The sequence below is a fragment of the Crotalus tigris genome, unplaced genomic scaffold (genome assembly GCF_016545835.1).
Source record: "Crotalus tigris isolate CLP2741 ecotype Arizona unplaced genomic scaffold, ASM1654583v1 scf7180000017969.2108049, whole genome shotgun sequence".
Taxonomy (NCBI): Eukaryota; Metazoa; Chordata; class Lepidosauria; order Squamata; family Viperidae; genus Crotalus; species Crotalus tigris.
This window is the reverse complement of record NW_024096751.1, coordinates 1009296-1034343: the sequence shown is the minus strand read 5'-3', so window position 1 is coordinate 1034343 and position 25048 is coordinate 1009296. Positions and strand designations below refer to the sequence as shown.

Here is a 25048-nt window from a genome sequence, read left to right as displayed (position 1 = left end):
ATACGCCAGAAATAACGGTAGTTTCCGGCGTATAAGACGACTTTCTAGGCATGCAAGTCGCCGCCGAAGTCGGGGGTCGTCTTATACGCCGGGTCGCCTTATACGCCGGAATATACGATAACTTCTTATAATATGATGGGATTAATAAATGGACGTAAGCTTGATCTATGCAAAGTGACAATATTTTCAGTACAAGGAAAAGAAGAGCGCTTTAGATATTTCTGCAAAATGAACACTGAAGAATAATATGCTTGATAGATTAAACTTGCCCAGGTCCATCATCTGGTAAAGTGAATAAAATAAAATTAAAATAAATGAATAAAATAAAATTAAAAAGCCCTCAAAGGGCAGACTTCATGGACAGCTTGATCTTTTTCGGTTGTCAGTTTTCTATGTTTCCATATATTTCCGGTTTTCAGATATGAATTGTTTAAAATCTCCAAGTTTTTTTTACATTACATTTTTGTAGGGTACTTTTTTCTTTTTATTTTATTCAGATAAAATAAAACTTCAAATGCAAATACAAAACTTTAATTTTTTTCTTTCAATTCTTATCTTTTTTCTGGAACTATTTTATAGAATATGCTGTTAGACTGTTTATTGTTTGGTAAAAATGTAAATTAGATAAAGTAAAGTATAAGGTTTAATCCTAATTTTAGCCAGTGCTTGTTTTGTAAAAAAAAAAAAAAAAAAGTGCCGGAACTCACACATGTCATACAACCCGCCTTGCCTACCCTACAAGGTTCCATCCAAACAAGGTGCCGGAATTCCGTTCTGGGCATTCTATGAGAAAAAAAGCCCTGATTATAGCTATGTATTTAAGATGCTAACTTAACTTCTTCAAGAAGATCTGAGGTATTTGGCTTTTTTAAAATGAAAACTTCTCGATAAGGATATTGTAATTTTGAATAATGAATCAAAGATGATAGGTAATATGTGTGTTCCTCTACAGTTTGTACACCAGTAGGACTTTCCCGTATGTTTACAGTGATGGGACAATTGCTTGTAAAGCCAACGGTAAGTATTGTTAATGTTAAATTATTAACTAACATATGGACATAGGTCAGGGGTAGGCAACCTTGGCTCTTTTATGACTCGTGGACTTCAACTCCCAGAATTCCTGGCTGGCTCAGGAATTCTGGGAGCTGAAGTCCATGAGTCATAAAGGTTGCCTACCCTGACATAGGTTGTTTGGGCAGTAGTCTCCAACCTTTCTGGGTCCATGGACCTGGAGCAGTGACGGCAGCAGTGGTGGAGGGGATGGTTTTGCACATGCAACCTAGCTCCCGCGTATGCACAAATGAAGCTTCACATGCTCGCCCAGTTTGGGCAACATACAAAGTGAAATTGCAGATATTATAGCAAAGGTTTTTTTTTCTTCATTTGTTTTGTTGGATTATTTCAACTTTGAGTATTGTTTAATCAGGGAAGCTTGCAGCTTTAGGCAAATGAACATCAATTCACATTGATCTTGCATATATCCAGTTTTTTTCGGTAAGGACTCTAGTTCTCTTTTTCTCTTATAATAAATTGTATGCAATCTTCAAATATTTTATCTGATATGGTATCTGTATATCTGAACATAGATTCTTGAAGACTTGGATGAGCAGATATATATTATTAGTCTAGAAGAAGAAGCTATAATGAGAAAGTTAAATGGTAAGTATGTTTACTACAGCCTGGCATTTTTAGTATTGCATTTAGGTATTATGGAAGTTGTATTCCAGTATTTACAGAGGATGCTAGTTTCAGAAATCCTGAACACCATATACTTGGTGTAAGTTTGGAGCCAGTTTGGCCTAGTGGGGAAGGTGCTGGCCTAAAAATTAGGGCAATATGAATTCTAGTCCCACCTTAGCCATGAAAGCCTGTTAGGTGATCTTGGGCCAGTCTCTGAATCAGCACAACTCACCTCACAGGTTTGTTCTTGTGAGGAAAATAGAAGGAGGAAGGTGTCTTGGATTATGCTGGACATCTTGAGTTACTTATAAAGTAATAAATATGGGATAAAAATACCCCAGGTAAATAAATAAACAAGAAAGAATATTCTTCTTTTCAGCATGCGTGTAATGACTGATTGTGACCCAGAAACATTGTACTATCTCAGTTCTTTTATAATTAAATATTCCCCAAAAAATCATAAACTAATACGAATTAAATAGCAAGTTAGCATAACAGAGAAACAAAACTGGTTGTACAGAAATTATAGGTAACACTGGTCATATGTTATTTTTGACTAGGGCTTTTGCAGGTCTTAATGGAAAATAAATGCAATATTGAATCATAACAAATTGTGAAAGGGTTTGTTCTATAGCTTGCTTATATGTAGTCAAATCATGCAATTTGACTAAGCTAAAAGCAGAATTCTACAAATGGTAGAAAAAATTGATTCATTTTTCATGGATTTTAACATTTGATCCTTTGGTAAAATTTAAAATTATTCTGTGGCAACTTTTGGAGTGCTCTCGAAACCATACTCTGCAACCTGATGCCATAATATAATATAATATCTATATATTATAATATATAATTATTATATATATTATATATTATATAATATCTATTCTTTATATGTTCTGAGAATTATATATATATATGATTATATTATATATATATATATGATCAAACTGTAAGCATATCATAGATGTTAAATCATACTTTAGCAGATACTCTGATTTTATTATAAATAAAGGATTGCAGTACCCCTTGAGAAGTAGAAGGAATGTTGGAAGTAATTTTAATAGTTTTCTAGTAGGTAAATTAGAATCCAGTGTAATCCAGTATTACATTAATAGGAATCAAATTGCAGAATCCTGAATTACAATTAATTGTGTGTTTTAAAATTCTCACTTTTAAACATAGTATAAAGAATTAGGAAAGTGTGTACTTTTGAACTTCAAATTTCATATAATTTTATTGACACAGGAAGTTTTGAGAAGAAAAATTATCTCTGCAATGGTTAGTCTGCATAAATTGTTTTGTTATTAAAGAAATAGGAGAGAAAATGTATTGTATTTTAATACCCACATTATTTGTGCACGAAAAGAATAAAGCTCAAGCTTTCTTTATATTAAAAAGGAAAAGTTGCTGTTAGCTATTAGTTTTCCTGAATCCCAGGAGACGGGTGGAGCAGGATCAAAAATACTTATTTGATCAAAGTTATTAGCTCTGAAGGTATTCTAACCTATGTAAGAAAGATGAAAGGTGTTGTTTTTATTGCACACTAGTAACAGTGTAATTTTGAACTAATTGGAGTTGAACTGCCAATCACCTACAGGGAATGCAAATAGATACTCCTAGAATTTCCTTTGAGGTACTGAAATATTATGTTGGGACCGAAAAAAAAAAACAAAATAATACTGTTAAATTGACCTTAAATGAGCTGCTTTGTGGTTTTCTTGGAGAATCCCTTCTAATTTTTCATGACTAGTCTGAACAAGTTCTGTCTACCAATTTGATTTATTGGCCAGACAATGCAATCATTAAACTTTTGTGCTTGTTTGAAATAAAGTTGAGAGCCCATGGTGCTTTGAATAGCTTGCATTCAATACTTTGCTCCCTCTTCCAGAGATGTGATTTGATTGCTCTAAAATATTGCTTCCTCCCTTGGAAATTTACCAGGATTAGTTCTATTAGTTCTATGCTGCTATCATTTTGGGGTGTGTTGTTGTTGTTGTTGTAAGGGTTATTTTTTTAAAAATTAAGATGAATATTAAGGATCTGATGCATTTCCCATATAAGTGGTGAATATGTAAATTTAAGGCAGAGGCTCACAATTGAGCATCCAAATATTTGGATATATAAAATAATTAGTTTAGTTACCATAGTGAAAAGTGAATTTTGTTTAAGTTCGTTTGAGATTTCAAGAAAGTCTCAAACTTAAATAGTCAGCATTTTTTAAGCAAAATTCATTTAATTAAAAAAAAAAAACATGAACCACAGCCTCTGGTTGTTTAGAAATGGCTAAATGGCTATCTGAGGGTGTGGCCCATTTCTTTTTTTAAAATTAAATAAATTTTGTTTAAAAAATCCTGACTATTTGTCACCACATATTAAAACCATTTTCTTTAGCCCACCCCTTTGTTTCATCTAAGAAACTGTATTGTAATGGGAGTAAAAACTGCCATTAGAGCACAAGATTTATACTTTACAAAGACATTTTCCTTACTGTAATCTATTTTTCCTCTTGTAGTTAGGAAAATGGTTGGGTACTACTGATGGAATATTTTAATAGAGGTGATGGTATTTTTGTTTTGGCACAGGAGGATTTTCCGCCGTGGAGTACAATACAAAACAACTTGAGCAGGAGTTGAATAATATGAAGAGCATGAAAACAAAATTGGGTAATTGCCTCATTTTTGGGGGGTTTGGTATCTACTGTGCTTTGTCTTGGAGTAAAACCTCTTTTACTTTTAGAAGTATGAGAAGAAATATTATCTACTGTTCTTATAAAAAATACTTTAGGCATATATTGGATAAATATCCTTTTAGTGTAATATTTAGACATTTCCAGAATGTCAGCCCTTCAAGGTTGACCAGATCTGGAAACAGATTTCACAAGAAGACTTTGCTATTAACAAAGTCTCACAAATCTGTCTGTGTCTCCTCTTCTTAGACTGAGGGAATCAGAAACTTTTTTCCTCTAATGGCCTCTGGATTCCTTCTCCAAAGATATTTCCATGGCTCTTTACAATGGTATAGGGGTAGCCAACTTTGGCTCTTTTATGACTCGTGGACTTCATAAAAGTTCATCATAATAATAAGGAAACAGAAGTCAAAATAAGATCATTATACTAGTGCAGGGATAGGCAACCTTGGCTCTTTTATGACCCGTGGACTTCAACTCCCAGAATTCCTGAGCCACCATAGCTCAGCTTGGAAACCTCTCACTTTCCCCTCAGCATGGCTGGCTCAGGAATTCTGGGAGTTGAAGTCCCCGGGTCATAAAAGAGCCAAGGTTGCCTATCCCTGCACTAGTATAATGATCTTATTTTGACTTCTGTTTCCTTATTATTATTATTTTTAAATCAGAATCGTTTCTAATAGAAATGGGGAAAGGTAAAGAAGTCCCTGCAGATTTTCCTGCACTAGTCATTGCCAACTGTAGGAGGCATTGCTCATTTCCATTTCAAGGCCATTCAGCCAGTACTGTCTGAAGACATTTTGCGCTCATGTGGCCAATATGATGTCATAGAGTGCTGTTACCTTCCCACCAAGGTAGTACCCATTTATCTATTTGCATTTGCATGCTTTGGAACTGCTAGGTTGGAAGTAGCTGGGGCAAGGACATGGGGTCTCAAACTTGGGCTGCTGACCTCCCAGCTGACAAGTCCAGGGTCTTAACCTGAGCCTCCATGCTGTCCATAATAATAGAGCCTGTGTAACATCAGATTAAAACTATAGGAAGAATCCTGTCATGGCACATCAAAGAGCTTTGTAAGCTGGCATCCTGTGTCTCATATTAGGCTGTAGAAGACATTGAGAATGCCATTCACAATCAGGGCAAGGCTGGCATCAGAAACAGCATATCTCTAAATTCCAGATTTTCTCCTACAGCCTGGAATTTAGAGACACAATGCTTCTGATGGTAGTCGTTTCTTAAAAACTTATCTTTCACACATTAATGTATTCCCCCCTTTAAGACACCAGCCACCTCATATTATAATTGGCCCCTACCAAAAGATGTTCTTAATCAACTTTGTATTCTATTCATATTTGTATTAAAGTGTTGTTAATGTTTATTATTTTTTTAAAAGAAATATTATTAAATTCATTTGGTACCAATCTCACAGTTCGAGGTAACTCAGTTTTTAGCTGATTTTGCAAGGAAGAATTCTTATGAAAAAATACATTAAAAATAAATACTGTTGGCATGTTAGCTTCCTTCATACTGTCCTTCTGCTATTGCTTATCTCCATTTGTAAATAAAATAATTTAAGTCAGATTGGAAGAAATTCAAGGTGTCTTATCTGTTGCTGAAATATTCCATTTCTGATTCCAGTCCAGGGGGTCAGATCTTTGAAAGCTGTTCCATTTAAAGTGCTCACGCTTTTTTTTTTTAATTAGTGGAACTTTATTCCACTAATAAGAACTTTATTTTAAAAAAGAACCTTACTCCACTTTGGGAAGCAGATTCGTTTAGAATGATTTATTTAAGCCTTCATTACAGTGCTTTTTAACCTTGGCAACTTTAAAACATGTGGCTTTCAACTCCCAGAATTCCCCAGCCAGCATGATTGCCTTGGGAATTTTAGGAGTTGAAATCCACACATCTTAAAAGTTGCCAAGGTTGAGAAACATGTCTTTACTACTTACGCTGGGGAGTGGGAAGACTGGTGCTGGCAGGATAGGATGTTTGAGCTGAAAGTACATAAGTAGGCCAATTTGCTCTTGAAGTTTTAGTGGTCCATCTCACAAAATGCTTGGACTGCTTTTGTTGTTTGGCTAAGATTATGGCTACAGAGCTTCTAATTTTAAAAGGATTGTATATATTTGTCTCAAGCCACCGTGACATTTTCTTCTGTTTAAAGAGCGACGGAAAAAGGCTTCTGCCTGGGAAAGGAACCTTGTGTATCCAGCTGTAATGATACTACTGCTAATTGCAACGGTAAGCTCTAATTTCTTTACATTGCTTAAGACCCACTTGGCCTCTTGAAGATAGTAATTTATTCCACACACGTGTCTGAACTGAGGATCATAAAAAAAAAAAAAAAGGAATTGCAGGAATTGTCTCCTTTAGGTTTTTTGTTAAATCTCAGAAGTGTTCAAGCCATTGCTGCAAAATGGAGCAAACAGTTTTTGCACAAATCTGCACCCACACTTGGATTTTCTGCTTCTTTTTCAGGCATTGTCAGTGCTCTTAGTTGCTTGCAATATTCTGCGTCTGTTGATTGATGAAACTGCAATGCCAAAGGGATCAAGGGTAAAGTATTTTCCTTTTGCAATATCAATAATGGCAAATTTGATCACACAATCTAATTTTACCACATATTTCCCCAAAGAAATTTACTTCTAAGCGAGCTGATACAGATTTGTGCTCTAAAAACAGTCTTTAAAAGAATTAAACCTGCACATGCAAACATTATTTTACTGTTGTGGTTAAACTGCTAGATTGCTGGAATTGGGTATGTCTAGTTTAATGAAGAGAAGGACAAGGGGGGACATGATAGCAGTATTCCAATATCTCAGGGGCTGCCATAAAGAAGAGGGAATCAAGCTATTCTCCAAAGCACCTGAAGGCAGGACAAGAAGCAACGGGTGGAAACTAATCAAGGAGAGAAGCAACCTAGAACTAAGGAGAAACTTCCTGACAGTGAGAACAATTAATCAGTGGAACAGTCTGCCTCCAGAAGCAGTGAATGCGCCAACACTGGAAGTTTTTAAGAAGAGACTGGACAACCATTTGCCCGAAATGGTGTAGGGTTTCCTGCCTGAGCAGGGGGTTGGACTAGATGACCTCCAAGGTCCCTTCCATTTTTACTATTATTATTATTACTAACTTAGACTAGAAACCAGATAACTGTGAGTTTTAGGGACAGAAGCCATTTGGGCCACTCTAAACCATTCACTTTCTCAGCCCTGGGAAATAGGCAATGGCCAAACATTCTGTCAATCTTGCAGAGAAAATTGCAGAGACTTGCCAAGCAGTTGCCAAAGTCAGGATTGTTGAAAACGAACAAACACAACAAAAATGGAATACGATTAGCTACTAAAATCCTGCCACAAATACTTTCCTTTTTTAAGCATTTGTGGCAGGATTCTGGTATCTAATTAGAGGAATTCCTTTTAAAATTTCTCTAGTTCCCTTGCAGCATTTTTAATCATCAAATTATTTGAATATTTGTATTTGTTTTGAATCCCCAAAAGACGATATTCTGATATAGCTTCTTTAGGTGAAATCCTGTTTCTAATACTGAGGCTTGCAGTGATTATTACTGCGTCAATATTAGCTAATAAACAAAATACAAACAATATACAATTGAATTGTCCAAGGCATTCAGTCTTTAAAAAAATAAGTAAAAGAATGGCATCTTCTGTCTAATACCTTTTTTTTTTTTTTTAATTCTTGCAGGGGCCTGGCATAGGAAATGCCTCTCTGTCCACGTTTGGTTTCGTGGGAGCAGCACTTGAGATCATTTTGATTTTGTATCCTTTCTTTCATGAGGCGTGCTTGTCTGTTAACAAGTATTCTGTCTAATTTTCTGGGAGGCTGCTAATTTACTAAGATGCCTGCTTAGTAGAGAGAAGACAATAGGCCAGCTATTCCCAGGCACTCAAAGTGCATGTTCTTTCTCTCTTCCCCCTCCTGCTGCATACTTTGCAAGGCTTAAAAGACCTTTAGGACTCTGAAACTTGCATTCTTTAGGAATTCTTTTTTTTTTTCTTTAATTCTCACAGCTACCTTATGGTTTCCTCTGTTGTTGGCTTTTATAGCCTACGTATTTTTGGCGATTTTACCCCCAGGAAGGATGACACAACTATGACAAAGGTGGGTGAAAAAGCCTGAGATTATGTTTTCTTCTCCCTGTTTTCCCATTTCTTCTACCAAAGCAAACCTGATTCTGCCAGACAGCAATTGCATTCTGAACAGCGATTAGTAGTTTAAACTTTCATCAACAATTTTTTTTTTTTTTGCTTATTTGGGGTAGCTTGGAATAAGCTGGAAAAGGCCTGAAATTGCAGTTAGGTAGCCATAGAAAATCTGATGAGTCAATCTCCCACGCCCTTTTTTCTAGGATATATGTGTGTGTGTGTGTGTGAGAGAGAGAGAGAGGGGGGGGAGGCTCTCTTTAGACTTACAAATAATATCAATTGATTCTTTTAATCTGAATTAAGAGATTCTGTTCAGCAATTCTCAGTCTGAGGCTGCTTATACAATTGCAACCAACAGTTGCATGCATCTTAAGAGAGATCTTAAAAATATGTTTTCATAAATAGGGGAACATTACAAACAAGATGAATAGGAGCCAATTTCTTTTAGGAGTTTCCTCTTATTTTTTTTTTCATTTAAAAAGGCACTCTAAGTAGGGGGGGAGGGTGAGATTTGCTTTAATCTTTCCAGGAATTCTCAGAAATGGAAAAGTAAACAACCGTACAGAAGACCCTTGATTAAACCAGTTGAGCAGTGCCATTATGTTTTTCTCAGCCCTTTGATACTACAGCATTTTGAAAAAGAAATGGTAAACCACGTATCTTTCAGATGTTTCAGGTTTTTTGTATTTAAAACTCCTCTTGAAAAGAGGTCTCAGCATTTTCTGTTTCTTCGAAAGAATAATGCTGTGTCAGCTCCTGTTTGCTTATTGTAATTCTTTATATCCTTTAAGGCAACATGTTCTTTTACTAGACTCAAGATTGTGCTTTGGAAAATGAGGGCAGTTGATAAATTACTGCCCAGCTATAGCCGGCACCTCCCTCACTTATTCTCCATCAGTATATTAATACAATGTTCCTTGTACAAGCACCTGCACAATAAGTGTACAAAAGCAAATTTGAGTTAGAGGCCAGGTAAGGGTAGCTTTACACTCAGTTTTAAAGACTGGAGCCCTAAGGTTCAATCAGCATCTATGAACATTATTAATTTACACTTGCCTAGCCTGGTTTAGTTTTGAACATGCAAGTAAATGGTTTCAGGCATGGTGTTTGTATTATGTCTGTTAGACATTGTGCCTGCAGGCAGGAAGTACCTTGTAGTTTAGTTTCAGTGTCTTGCTTGGTGTATTTTAGTTGCTCTGTCTCTTGATTTTCATTTGTTCAGAGTTTATTTTGAATCTGCTTAAAATTTTTGAATGCAAGCCTTAGATCAGTGGTTCTCAACCTGTGGGTCGGGACCCCATTTGGGGTCGAACGACCATTTCACGGGGGTCGCCAAACAACGCAGTCCGCCATTTTTTCCCCCTTTTCCTTAGCTGTGCTACTCCCTTTTATTCTATTGGCTTTTGAAAGCCAATAGAATAGACTCTCTTGAATAGAGTCTAATTCTATTGGCTTTCAAAAGCCAATAGGAATTGTCCAGGCTGTCTCTGCCCTGCTGAGCCCGCCAAAAGTCCCATTCTGCAAACGGTGCTGCACCAGTTGAGTAGTCCTCGACTTACGACTGGTTGAGTAGTCCTCGACTTAGGACCGGTTGGGGGGTCACAGCATTAAAAAGGTTGAGAACCACTGCCTTAGATGTTGCATGACAACAAATACCGTATATGCCGGCGTACAAGGCGACCCGGCGTATAAGACAACCCCCGTCTTTGTCGCCGAGCCGCATTCCTAGAATGTCGTCTTATACGCCGGAAACTACCAGTATTTCCAGCGTATAAGACGACGGCGTATAAGATGACCCCCATCTTTGGCGCCGATTTTAGAGCTTGTGGAAGTCGCCTTATTCGCCGGCATATACGGTAAGCATTTTTAAAGAATATAGATGAAGTAAAATTTCAGTTCAGATACAGGCTAAAGATTTAGAAATTGCCTGACTCCAGAATGAAGTAGACCCCTTATGCTTAAAATAGCAAAACAATTTAAAAAAACCCATTTAAGTGTCCTGACTCTGCACTGCAGCCAGCCTATCCAGGGCACCATAAATACCTTATCCCAAGACCTGGGAGAAGAGCTAGCTTTTTAAAAACCTTTGAAACTTCATCAGGGTTAGAGCTAAAGGATTGGTTTCTGAAAAAACACAATTCCAGAGGGCAAGAGCTATGATAGAGGAGCCAAACTTCTTGGGTCTTTACAGATGGTGATGTTTAATTGAGTGGATCCAATGAGTGCCGGTTCTGCCAGCTCTTCTCTGATGGGCAGTAACCATGGAGATGAGGAGATCCCTCAAAGTATTTGACCTTATGCCACATAGGGCTTTGTAGCCAATACCCAAACACTTATTGCCAAATTGAACTGATGTTGCATGGGTATATCGATGCACGCCTATCATTTTATTGCTGTTTCATTCTGTACAAGGTCTTTATGGGCAGCACCATGTAGATTGGACATTGTAATAGTCCAGTTGTGTGGTGACTAGGATGTAAGCAGCCATCTTACGGAATACATTGAGGAATACAGTGGTACCTAAGTACCTGATTGCCTCAAAATTCATTAACTTTGCTTCTCCACGCATTTTGACATGAAAATGTTGTACCTGTTCTTGGCATTGTTTAGCTTGATTCGTTGCTAAGGGAAGAGGGGATTGGGTAGGGAATGGACAGAAAGTCAGGCATACTGGGAAGGTTGCTGCAGATGGAGGGGGATGGCCACAGAGGACAGACAAAAAGGTCATTGATATAGGAAAAGGGACAGACAGAAAGTTCTTCCTGGCTGAAGCAAAGGGTTTTATGGTAAGCCATGTGGTTTGTTTAGGATTGGTCCTTTTTAGTACCCATCACACCTCCCAGAATGAATTAACACCGAGTACCAAGGTACCACTGTAGATGCAACTGGTGCCCCGTATGAAAGTGTGCAAATGCCCTCCTGGTCACAGCTTCTACTGACTCTTTCACTGTAAGTCTAAAGCTGTGTCATCTGTTCATCCCACTAGGACTAGTCCACCCTACCAATGATGGCAGAGGAGGCATATTGTGGACCCCATCGGCCAGGGAAATATGGCTGGCCGGGGCCACATGAGAGGCCTTCTCTGCTGTTGCGACCGCCCTCTGGAACATCTTGCCTCCCCTCCCCCAGAGTGCGGCCTACTCTAACCCTCCTGACTTCCCCTGAGAGACTAAATACCCATCTGTTAGCTATTGTTTTTTTATATTTTTATATTTTTCTAATATTTTATTTATATAGTTTTATCTTTTAATATCGTAAGCTCAGCCCAGAGTTATCTTCTAGTAGGTTGGGCAGCCAATAAATTTGATAGATAAATTAAGATCAAAAGTTTTTATGCTGTTGTGAATTTTTAGAAAAACTTAGTTTTACAATATTATTAGCAGAGTGCTGCATAAGCCAGGGGGCCGGACAATTTGATGGTGGGCAGAATGAGATAAAGTATTGCTTTGTATGCTCCACTTAAAAACATTGCATTTTTTATTTGCCAATTAGAAACTTCATTTTAACTAAAATAATATCTTCGTTGTCTCAACAGATAATTGGGAACTGTGTTTCTATCTTAGTCCTCAGTTCAGCGTTGCCAGTTATGTCAAGGACATTGGGTAAGATTTAAATCGGCTTTTTTACAGAAACCTGAACAAATTTAGACATCCCTTTCACAGAAAGTTCAGCTATACTTTTAGAAAACAAAATACTAATAATGTAGGGGGTACTTAATTATACAATTATGTTGCACTTTGTAAAAAAGTAGGTTTAGACTCAGTAATTTAAGTATATTAATCTATCACCATGGATAGATATATGGACAATGAAGTTTAAGCTTTCTGATCTTGGCTTTGATAAGTCTGTTGAACTAGTGGCAACTTAGTTTGGCCTTGTGGTTAGCATGCTAAAGTATGGGTGGGTATGTTAGTTCTGACTTGGGGGACGTGATGACTGAAAGGTTAAGTCGGGTTTGACAACCAAGTGCTGCGCTACGGGGTGAGCTCCTGTTATTCGGCCCGACTCCTGCCAACTTAGGAGTTTGAAAGCATGCAAATGCTAGTAGATAAATAGGTACCACTTTGATGGGAAGATAACTGTGTTCTGTATTTTCATGTTGGTCACATGACAGAATAATCTTTGAGACAACTCAGGCTCCCTTGGCTGAGAATCAAAGATAAGCACTGCCCCCTTGAGTGGGTTACAAATGGACAGGGAAAAACTTCAAAACCTTTTAGTTCTCTCTTAGGCATGGAAGTCATTTGTATATGACTTCGGGCCAGTTGGGGAATAAACATTATTGCTACATCTGAATTATGGGTTTGTTTCCCATCAAGGTTTTATGTAAGTGTTTGAGTTGAACATATGTTTAGGGGCACTAACAAAAAATATCTGAGACAGATTTAGTCAACTCCTGGAAAACTCTTTGCTTCTGGAGCTCTCAGCTATTCTTCTTTTACTTCTTTTTTATTATTATTATTATCTTTTTTGTATTCTTCTCTTCACTATATATTTGATTTTCCTTTCTTGTTGTTGTGGTTTTCCATGATCTCTGGAGACCAAGACATCTCTCCCTCTCCCGGGATGTCATTGGAACAATTTTTAATTGTACCATTCTCAGCAGTTCTTCTTGTTCATCTCAAGGAACCATCTTTAGTGGGTTGTTCTGGAGGTAACAGGCACTCCTCATCCTCTTCTGTTGGGTAATGGAATTGTTGCACATCTTGGAAGGGAACTAAGGGACATGTGGGTTGTATTGTTTGGAAGAATAGATCCAAGGCAGCATTTTTCTTTCTTCTGAGCCTCAGTAGGGGATTTTTATTGATGGCTAAAACAGGTTGTTTTTATCAAGCTTCCTCCCTTCAATTCCAGTGCTTCTTTGCTTCCTCCCTCAAGCCCTAGAATTGACTTGAAGATAAACATTTGAGGAAAATGCCATCTTGTCCAATCTCTTTGGAATTTCCCAGCAAGGGCTGCCCTCATAAAGTTTCTGGGGCAAAAGTGCTTATGCTCATCTTGAATCCAGAGCCTTAAAGAGAAGGGAACACCATTAGAGTAGACCATAATCCACTTCTTAGTAAGAGAAAAATGTGGGATAGGCAGTACTGACACCAGATGGATTCATAACTGGCTATTCAAGCGCACTCAACATGTAGTCCTCGATGGAATTACATCTACATGGAGGGAAACATGCAGTGATGTATCTTCAGTTTCTGTTTTAGGTCCAGTACTCTTCAACGTCTTCATAAATGATTTAGATCAGACATGTCAAACTCACGACGTCATGTGACATCATGCAACGTATCGGGCCAGTTTTGCCATTGTTGGCAATGGGGTGGGCGCGGCTTCTGGATGATGCGTCTGGCCCGCGGGCTGGTAGTTTGACATCCCTGATTTAGATAAAGGGATAGAAGAGGAACACATCAAATTTGCAGGCAACATCAAGCTGAAGAGAATAGCGAACATTTCAGAAGATAGGCTCCAGATCTAGAAGGATCTTAACAGACTTGAACACTGGCCCATATCTAACAAAATGCAATTCAGATATGAGAAAATTAAGGTTTTATACTTAGTCAAGAAAAACTAAAGGCACAGGTATAGAATAGGAGAAGTGTGGTCTTACCAAAGCAGTATAAAATGGTACTAACACTTCACATGACCTTTTATTATTCCTCTACTGATGCAGCCTAGCCTGAATTGGCTTTTTTTGGCAGCTGCAGCATACTGCTGGCTCATATGTAAGTGGTTGTCCATTAGGACTCCTAGATCAACAACAGTAATTGTGAAAGGGATCGGCCTCACATGGGTGTGGATGTGTGTGTCAACCTATTCTCCAAAGCATCTGAGAACAGGACAAGAATTAACTGATGGAACCTTATCAAGGAGAGAATCAATTAGAAAAAGGAGAAATTCCCTACAGAATGATTAATCAGTGAAACGATTTACCTTCAGATGTTGTGGGTGTTTTTAAGAAGAGTTTGGACAGCCGTTTGCCTAGAATGTGTAGGGCAAAGGACCAGTGACTTATATTTATGAGATTGTCTAGTATATCTTTGGCCACTGGAGGAGAAAGAAGGAAATCTTGCCTTACGTTATGTCAATTTCTCGAATATTACACTTTTTGCAAGTAAATTTCAAACAGGCTGAAATCCAATACATTAAATACCTCCTAGACTCATTCGCTGGTTTCCATCCAATTTGGACTAACCATTCAAAGAGCAATCGGATTTTTATCTCAAGAGAATTAAGGTCTGGGATAATTATTATCTCCTCATGTACTCCTAGCAAGCCACTGATGGTATTGGTGAATAAAAATTTACATAGCCACTGCTACAAAGCCTGCATCACAGAAGTTACAGCTGCCTTTTTATGAATGCTTGTTGGGTGACATATACATGGTGGTATCTTGGTGCTCAGTCTCTTCCTTGATCAGGTAGTAAAAACTTAATCTGAGACCCCCTTTGAAAATTTGTTTATCGGACAAAATAGTGCCTTCTTCATAATTCTGTTCCCATCCCACTGAGGGCTGCTTTAGTAAGTGCTGGCTAAAGATATTGTTCATATATTGTAGGAAAAGAAATATTGGATTTACTATGAAATGAGAGTCTGAATACTCCCCCTCTTAGCAAAAAAGAAGATTTTTGTTGTTTTTGAACAGAGGATCATCTCTTGTCTTTCATATCTGCATCACTTCTCAGTCCCTAAACTGGTTGAAAGGGTCCTCTCTTGCGCCACCTAGGGACCGCAAAAGAAAATTCTTGGTCTTACCTGCCAGCAGAGTGGATAGAGCAATCTCTGATCTGTCAGCAAAGAGCTTCCTTTTTTTTTTTTTTTCCGGAGCTCATTGACAATTCGTTTATAAATCTAGATACAGATTCAGCACTTCTATTCTTGACCCAGGTCAAGTGGAAAAGGCTGGAGAAGTTGAATCTGTATTGTAAATCCATCTCACTTGGTGGCTTGTATAGAGACTAAAATGCTTAGGAGGTCTTGTGTGCAGAATGCCACAGAACTATGCAACATTCCTAAAACTTGTCTCTAAAGTTAAAAGAGCTATTGGATTACACAGTCCCAATTTCCCAACTTGGACAGCCTAACCAGAAAGCTGTTGTGATCAAAATGATTGAAAACCGCATACAGATCTAGCAGAATTAATGGGATCCTTATGGTCAAAGGGTCAAAGGAACCAAAGCTAGTTTGGCAACCAAAATATTAAAACTTGTCCTGAAATCACTTTTAGTGAAGCAGTGGCTAGTTCTGTGTTATCAGTTAGAGCAGGGGTGACAAACTGCTGGCCCGCGGGCTGATTGCATCATACGGATACCACACCCACACCCACCCCAGCAATGCAAAAAAGTCACGTGATGTGGTGATTTGACACCCGTGAGTTAAAGATTTCAAAACCTCTTCATCTCCTTGAAGTTCCTAAGTAGAACCTGCTGAAAAAGTATTTTCTCTTCACTCTGATTAACAATAGTTCTAATTCTTGGGCTACAGTGATCTCTTCTACACATTATGTGTAATCAGGTTAAATTATAAATTAGGTTAGTGGAATATTTGCTCGGGATAGCTAAACTGATCTCTAGTCAGTTTCTGAACTTCACAGAATGTGTTGGTGCTTGATAAGCTAATTAATGTATAGTTTGAGCTTCTTTATTTTATTTGGCCTTTTAAGCATTATGAATGAAGAGAGCTTTGTCACTTCTGTTCACCTATCACTTCCATCACTCCATGGATGGAATGTTGGTTAAATGTCATCCTTTCAGAACTTGACTTTAAATTGTTGAAAGTTTTTCTATAATTTTTCCTAGTTGGAAAATGCAAACGTAAGCGAACATTTCTCATGATAACCCTAGTTTAATAGCTACAAATTTTTCAGCATGTTCAATGGGAATTCTATTCAGTGGGATCACATTAGGTTGTCTTAGGTATGGTTATTTCCAGTAATTCTTTTAATAAGTACAACCCTCATGCAATTTAATGGTACAAAACATTCATTCGTTTGTTCGTTTGTTTATTTGATGCTAGGTGCATTTGTTGTTTTACCCAAGACAAAATACCTACAATTTCTTTTGAGTCTGTAAATGTTCGTTTGCTTTAAAGTTATAAAGAGGAGTAAACCAGGAATGACGAATAGTTAAAGGAGAATTAACGAAGTACATAGACACAACAAATAAAATTAGTAACCATGATAGAGTACAATGGGTCATGTGAGGCTTTAGAACAGTCAGTATGTATCAAAATAGCTGGTTTGGTCTAGTCAGCAGGGGTAGGCAACCTTGGCTCTTTTATGACTCGTGGACTTCAACTCCCAGAATTCCTGAGCCAGCCATGCTAGCCCAGGAATTCTGGGAATTGAAGTCATAAAAGAGCCAAGGTTACCTACCCCACAAAACTAGAAACTTTGTGAGATCTAGTCCTGCCTTAAGCATGAAAGTTGGCTGGATGACTTTGGACCAGTCATTCTCTCTCAGACCAACTTACCTCCAAGGGTTGTTGTTGTGAAGAAAATAAAAAGGAGGAGTATTGGGCATGTTTGCCACATTGCATTATGTCCAGTAACACTGGTTAGATGAAAAGAAATTGAACAGATTCATAAACAGAAGCTTTAATCTTAAAATAGTTTATTTCAGGATGGTAAAAGGAGTATTGAGCTGTTCTTAGGAGGGGAAAGGTAAATGGGAAAGAAAATTTCCCTTTTATCAAATTACTTTTCATTTATTTGAATGCAGAATTAATTTTTGTAAACATTATTGTATCAAAGAGTTGAAAAGATGATGTAGTATTTTCATCTTTAATAGTTTTGGAAGATAATTTGTTATGCAGATTATCAATATTTTCCTTTATGATCTTGCTTGGCATGGAGGATTATATCATTCAATTTTATCAAATAAATACAGTATCATTGCTGTGATATGGTTTTTTTCTAATACAGTAGACAATATCTTTGAAGTGTAATTTAAAATAGTGATGAACAGAAAAAAATAGAGTATAAATATTTGGGTTTTAAATTTGTTTTATCAAATTTTATGTGAAAAGATATATGCAATGTATTAGATTGTTTTAAAATTCCTAAGTATCTGTTCAAACTTTATTAATATATTCTCCCCTCACCCTTTATTAGGCATCACCAGGTTTGATCTCCTTGGGGACTTTGGAAGGTTTAACTGGTTAGGAAACTTCTACATAGTGTTGAGCTACAATCTTCTTTTTGCTGTCATGACAACTCTGTGCCTGGTGAGAAAGTTCACCTCTGCAGTTAGAGAAGAACTCCTCAAAGCATTAGGTAACCCACTTTCTCTTCCTTTTATGACAGTATTTTTTAATATTTATACACTTGATATTGTGCTAGAGAAGGTGACATGGCTATGCTAGGGCAGGGATAGGCAACCTTGGCTCTTTTATGACTCGTGGACTTCAATTCCCAGAATTCCTGAGCCAGCATGGCTGGCTCAGGAATTCTGAGAGTTGAAGTCCACGAGTCATAAAAGAGCCAAGGTTGCCTACCCCTGTGCTAGGGAGAATGATTCATTATTAAGTGCTTTTCTGTTCCCCATATAAAGCTTGATTTCAGAACTGCTAACTGCTACTCTGCCTATTTGATAGGGAAATTTATGACATGCGTGCCAGTTGCCAAGCGCCAGAATTTTGATTCCGTGACCGTGGGGATGCTGCAACGGCCATAAGCATGAAAAATGGTCATAAGTCACTTTTTTCAGTGCTGTCCTAAATTTGATTGGTCACTAAACAAATGGTTGTAAGTCAAAAACTACCTGTACTCATTTTTATATTCAATCTGCTATATTCACTACCCTCTTCATTCTTCATCTATCGCTTCTTTTTCCACCCTATAGCTCATTCCCATTGAATTCTGATTGAAGTTGCAGGTCTCACTTCCACATACCTTTATTAGTAAGTTATTAATATCTAACAGGGTTTAATCATCCTTGCCCCTTTTAAATTCTATTTTTTTAAATTCTATTTTTTAAATTCTTACATGCTGTTTTATATTTTAACATTTTTATTGTACACCAACCAGAGTCCCTGTCTGAGGGGAGATTCCCACTCATCCATTCAGCCCACCTAAGAAAACAATCCCTTTCCAATCCCAGCTGCATTCATTTAGACCAGGGGTGTCCATCTGCCGGCTTGTGGGCTGGATGCGTCACTCGGAAGCCGCACCCATCCCATTGCCGGCAATGGCAAAACAGTCCCGATAACGTTGCACAGTGTCACGTGATATCGCAAGTTTAACATGTCTGATTTAGACAGTTGCAGTTTATCCCAAAACACATTTCTGGTTCTTTTACCAATACTACTCACCCACATCCAATCACCCACCTATGGACTTCATGCACTCTTACAGCAATCTAGATAATCCCATTTCATACTTTGAGATACATTTTAGCTCTGTCATTTATAATTACCAGAAAAACAGAGTTCGAAGGGACCTTCGAGGTCTTCTAGTCCATCCCCCTTCTTCAAATAGGAAACCCTATACAATAGAGGTCCCCAACCTTTTGGGGACCACGGACCGGTTCCGTGGAGAGAGGTTTTCCCACATATCGGAAGGGCGTGGTTTTGTGTGCTGCCTGCATCCTGCGGATGGGGCTCTGCTTGTTTGTGAGACCCAGTTGTTGGCATGCTGTGGCCCGGTACCGGTCCGCGGACCAGGACTTGGAGACCCCTGCTATACATCTTAACACTTCCTTCCCTACACATATTTTTAATTCAACTTAATTCTGATCATTCATCTTATACTTCCTTCCCTGCATATATTTATTGACTCTTCACAAAAGATCAGAAGAACGAAACATAAACTTTACTGTGTTTTTTCTGCGTTTCGCAGGTTTAGATAAACTGCATCTCTCGCACAGGGCAAGAGACCCTGAGACAACAAAACCTTCTGCAAATGGACATCAGAAAACACTGTGAATCAGTTGGCGGAAATGAGCCTTTCAGCTTCCTGACATTCCTCTCAGCTCACTGAACTTGATTTCTACTGCTTTTACTGGTTTATACCTTGGATTCAGGTTGATGCAGAAGAAATCTGGTGGCATTGGATTGTACTCTTCCTCCTTGCACCGATCCACTTTATTTTTTTCTGTCAACTGGAGACCTCTCTTGAACATTCCTCTTTGAACAGGCCTCCATACGGATCTCTGAATCCAAGGATAAAAATCTTCTGCATGTAAATACATTGTTCAAGATGAATTTGGGAGATGAACTTGCTATCTGAAAATGGCGAAGATGTTGATTTTTCCCCCCCAGTGAGATGCATTCTGAAAACTTGTGAGAGCACAATAAGGCTCAGGATTAATACATTAATCTACCCATCAAATCAGTTTGCACTATGATTGTATCTAAGATAACAGTTCTTAGTTCTAAAGGGTAAGCTGCCCCATTTTTTGCTAGGGATAATTTCCTTTGCAAACCCTGATTATGCAATAACATAATCTCACAACTGCAGTGCTAAATCTGAGCCTGGGAAACTAATTGTAGATTTCTGATCATTGTATGTATAATCATACCTAAAAACATGATTGTCATACTTGGCTAAACAATATGAGCAAAAATGTGTGTAAAATATACATATGTATAAACTCTGAGAAGAAAACAATTGCACCCAATTTTCACAAAATTGTCTTTAAATGATGCCCATTCCTATGACTGATAAATATATTTTATTTTGCTGAACAAGGTATTTTTTTCATTAATTCTTTTAGTAGTTCATATGTGTACATATGTCTACTTTTTATGAACACAGAATTGAGCTAGCATTTACTTAGTTTATGATATGAAAACTTAAGATTCTTGTTCAGGGTTTTAGATATGGTATAGTTGAGACAGCATGTACTTGGGTGTTGCTACACTGTTGAAGTTTACAAAATCCTGTGAAGTTGTAAAAAGATAGAAGGAAGTTAAGCTGCATTTGTTTAGTAATGTACTGTGAGTAGAGGCAGGTAGATGGTAAACATCATTATGATGACTTGTTCCAATGGAGTGATCTTACTTCCTGTATAATCATTTGATCAAGGTTAGTTTATTGGGACTTTGTAACTTCAAGTATTTCTCTTTGTGGAAAATCTGTTGCTGTTAATCTGTTACTGTTAATCTCTACAAATATCTTTAAATCCAAAGTCTCAAAATAGTCTCAACACATTACACAGTGTCCAGATATTTAATTCAGGTGTTTTGGATTATGATGTTGCTAATTTCATAGGATTCATAAACATGTTTTATATTGAGTATGGAGTTCTTGGACATCAAAAACTTGTTTCTTAACTTTTGTACTGTTTCTTCTATTAATGAATTTTGCATTATTTGGAATGTAAGAATTGTAGCAAATATATAATAAGGTTTTTTTCTAGCATAACCAATAGTAGTGTGGAATAACATACTCAAAAAGGAGATTCTAAGAATTTGCAATGAATTGCAGTGGATTATTCACTACAGTGAATGCTATAGCAAAATTAGCTCACTGACATGATTTCAAATATTGAAGTATCACAACTTGAAATGGTAATCACTTTTAGGTCAGTTTAGCTTCCTTTTCATGATAATTCAAATATATTGTTAAATATGAGCTACTGTGATAAATTAATATTTTATCTAAGTAAGCTGAATTCTTGGAAATCCTGGTTTAGGGCAACATTCACGAAAATATGCTAAATTTAGTCATGGGTGTGATTTAGGATTTTATTCCTTGTGAATTTGTGTCTAGATTAGGAGTAGGCAACCTTGGCTCTTTTATGACTTGTGGACTTCCAACTCCCAGAATTCCTGAGCCAGCATTTCCCTTTCCCCTCAGCATGGCTGGTTTAGGAATTCTGGAAGTTGAAGTCCATGCGTCATAAAAGAGCCAAGGGTGCCTACCCCTGGTCTAGATGAAGAACAGTTAAAACTGAACTTTCAATTTTCAGCAACTTCTAAACTAATTTTTAACAACACATAAACAACAATCATAATTTTCAAGGGAAGAAGCATTTCCTACATGGACATTGATTGAAGGCTTAATCCATTGCAACTCCTTTGAATACAAATCCCCATTAAAATAAAGGCATATGCTGGAAAGTAAATACTTCTTTAGTTATTTTGAATTAGGCTTGGATGTTTTGTAATCAGTTCAATTTTTCATCCCATGCATTTGAGTATTCTGTCTTTGCCTTAGAAACATTTCACACCTTAATCTGGTTCTAGTGCAAGCATCACACCTGTTTTGTAGTATAGAAAGACTGCATAGAATCTCATTTTTAAAATGCTGCTCATCTTTTATCCTCATACACAGATTTATGATAATGTTGTTTTGAAAATGGATGTTAGATGAGTGGCATCAGAAAGATACATATCTTTGAGCTCCTCTGTTTCTTGGCTTTGTCTCTGTGAAATGACCTATTGTAGACTACTTTGGAAATGATGTTTTTACTTGCCACTATGTTTTTAAAAAAATCACTCAGAAATATTTTATAAAGTCAGAAAAGATATATTTGGTTCATAATTCATTGAATATAGATAATGCATTCCTAGCTGTTTGATTCTTAGAGTTAAGTACTTGTACTTCTTGAGGTATAACAAAGCTTATCTTCAGGTATCAACCTTTGCCTCATTTATTATGAGGCTTAAGCACAAATATGCTTTCCTTAAATGTACTAGGTATCTATCAAAGCAGAGCAAAAATGTGCAAAGCAAGTGTTTCAAGTGGGTTTTTGTTTAGCTTTCTCCATGATAGAGTGATAATACAGTGTGGACATATTATGACAGATCTGCTGTTACGACTTGAGCACATCTTTGCTATTCACCTTTTAAAGCTAAGCTTAACTGGACATAGGTTAATTCAGAAGTACAGATTACTAGGACGTTGGGTTAGCTGAATGTAATGTGACCTTCACCCTTTTTTATTCACACTTAAACACATTTGCCTGTTTAGTGATGATTAAAGTATTTGACAAGACTTTCTTCTATGACTTGATTCTAAGGAGTTTTATTGAAAAAAATTTTATAATTGCATACGGTGGTATAAAGTTTGGAGTATGCATCACATTTGCTTACTTAACAAAGCGTGTTCCTTCCATGTCCCAATTGAGAGGTATTTTACTTATATCAAAACAGCATTTTTCTTTCCTGATCCACAGTACTTGATAATGCTCTTCAAAGAAATTTGGATTATTGGTTTTGAAAAATATGTATCTTTTTGCATAAGTGAGGTCTCTGGGTACATTAACAATGTCCCTAAAATCTTATCATTTCTAAAACCCTTTTATTTAAATTAGAGATAGGTAATAATGTACAGTCACAAGGTCATATGCATCTCTTATCTAATTTCCCCAAGTTTAATAAATACATTTTTCTACAGTCAACCTGGGCCTCAGGAAACAGTAATCTATCTCCTTTTGCTGACACAGAAGAATGTGGGGTGGGGAGGAGATATAATAGTGTGCAGAAAAGCAGATAGCAAAGAGAGAAAAGGGTTCTTAGGGGAAAAAGTAGGCAATCCCATTCAGCTTCAGCTTCATTCACCAGTGGCATGCAGCTTCTAACAGATTATCCTCAAGCCCCTGATCAAAGAAAGCATATTGCCTATCTCAGGCATAAATGGACTGAACAAAGCCCATGTGAGAACAGGGGGTACCCTTTGTTATTAAAACATTTTGTGAGGAGAGTTCTTGAGCTGTACTAATGCAATTCTTGCCTTAGCCTGAACAAGTATCAGGATTATAGAATCTTGCAAGTATTGTCAAAAAAAAAAAAAAAAAAAAAAGATGAGCTCCAGGCAAAGCATCTCCACCCCAAATAAGTTAGTGGTTTCTTCAGTTAATTAATTCTACCCCCATCTCTTGAAATATGATCTCACTGTTCTCCCATTAGATAGGTCTACAAGAATTTACAAAAAAGCATTTCCTGACATTGTCCAGGAGGAGAGTCCAATCTTTCACTTCCAAAATCGGGTGTTTTGCACATCAACAGCTATGTTCTTTGGCCATTGCATAGAATTAAGAGGAACACCTCACTTCCTAAAACAATGCATTAAACTGTATAGCGAACAGAGCGGAGAACAATACAGTCAAGAACTTTACAGGAAAATCTCATCTCTGGCTTGTGGAGACACATTCTACATGTATATCTACATGTATCCAGATGAGGAACATTGGTCACCCAATCATGATTCCCCGTCAGGAAACTTGCTAGAATTATAAACATCTCTAAAACATTATACAATGCAGCAATTATTCTTTCTGTTGCCTTTGGCTAATAGATACATACAGAATCCTAGTTTTGATTGATAGAAGCCTGACAGACTGGGAATATTAGATGTTCAGCCTACAGAATTTTATGAAGAATTGTTTGATTCAGTTGATTCAGATTTCTCCAGGGATGTGGAGCTTTTCTCCCTTTCTGACAATCCACTAGGATTTGTGGGACTGTCCCTGCATGCAAATATTCAACTGAAGTGACACAGAAGAAAACTTGAATCCTACCCCAGACCTTAACGACTGGAATATCTCTAGTGACAGCACTTCCTAGGTTTACACACACATGCACTCATCAGAAAAAAAATAATTTGTGTACCCCCTCCCGCTGAAATGCAATTAACATACTAGGTCTCTTACAAATATATTCATAATGTATGTTAAAATTGTTAGCTGAGAATTTTCTTCTGATAATAGGAACGGCATAAAGGGCAGATAGGTCTTTCTCCTAAAGAAAACTCTTCAAATGCTTGAAGACAGGTGCTATGGAACATGTGAGAACAGGAGAGCAGCGCTGTCTGACGGGGACATGACTGATAGCCATCCTGGGAAAGTCCATTCTGAAGTTGAGCAGGCTGCGTGAGTGGCATAATGCAAATAGGACAATCGGCAATATCTTGTCGGAATGCCTAAAACAAAGGTTGGCAAGGTCAGAGAATAGAGTGCCTGGCCATCAAAGCTGCTTCTATGAATTTATTACGTCTTTTATACTTTGGGACGATTTATTCTGGTTATAGTAATAAAAATGCTTTGTTCAAAAATTAAAAAAATATTTTAAATACAGATACAGTTTTACAGTTTTAATTCTTGGATATTAAAATACTGATGCTGAACAGCAAAAACAAACAGCAAGTAAGATAAAATCACATCTGTGCTGCTAATGCTAAATTGGAGAATTTGGCAAGAATCAACAACTGTCTTTGTTAAGTGAGCAAAATACCCAGCATTATATACAAATGTGGTTTAATGAAAGGAACGGTAGAATCGGAAACACAGTGTTGGTCTAACTCCAGATTCAGCCACAAATTTATGTTAGTGACCGTTTGTGGCTCCTCAGACTATAGATTCGTTGTAAGAGCAAAATAGGCCTGAACCATGTATATAAGTCAAAGTACAGGTAGTTCTTGTTTACCAAATGCTCATTCAGCAGTTGTTCAAAGTTACTGTGGTGCTAGTCTTGCAATCAGTCCTGGAAATTGTGGGCATAACTATCTCTAGTCATATGATCACAATTTGGGAGTTTGGCAACAAATGCACATTTTGGTTGTTTGGAGCATCCCATGGAT

At 37.3% G+C, this 25048-nt stretch overlaps 2 protein-coding genes across 2 annotated transcripts in view; one reads left to right on the top strand and one right to left on the bottom strand.

The window, feature by feature from the left end:
• The window catches only part of LMBR1 (limb development membrane protein 1), a 69887-nt gene extending 47422 nt beyond the window's left edge, over window positions 1-22465 (top strand). Inside the window, exons 8-17 of the mRNA XM_039345670.1 lie at window positions 953-1017; window positions 1587-1659; window positions 4263-4343; window positions 6531-6607; window positions 6845-6922; window positions 8072-8145; window positions 8398-8488; window positions 12068-12134; window positions 17639-17800; window positions 19364-22465. Coding sequence (XP_039201604.1) covers window positions 953-1017; window positions 1587-1659; window positions 4263-4343; window positions 6531-6607; window positions 6845-6922; window positions 8072-8145; window positions 8398-8488; window positions 12068-12134; window positions 17639-17800; window positions 19364-19449 — 854 coding nt within the window. The 3' untranslated portion in view covers window positions 19450-22465. The remainder of the gene's footprint in view (window positions 1-952; window positions 1018-1586; window positions 1660-4262; window positions 4344-6530; window positions 6608-6844; window positions 6923-8071; window positions 8146-8397; window positions 8489-12067; window positions 12135-17638; window positions 17801-19363) is intronic.
• The window catches only part of RNF32 (ring finger protein 32), a 27028-nt gene continuing 23956 nt past the window's right edge, over window positions 21977-25048 (bottom strand). The window contains 1 exon segment of the mRNA XM_039345671.1: window positions 21977-24391. Coding sequence (XP_039201605.1) covers window positions 24152-24391 — 240 coding nt within the window. The 3' untranslated portion in view covers window positions 21977-24151.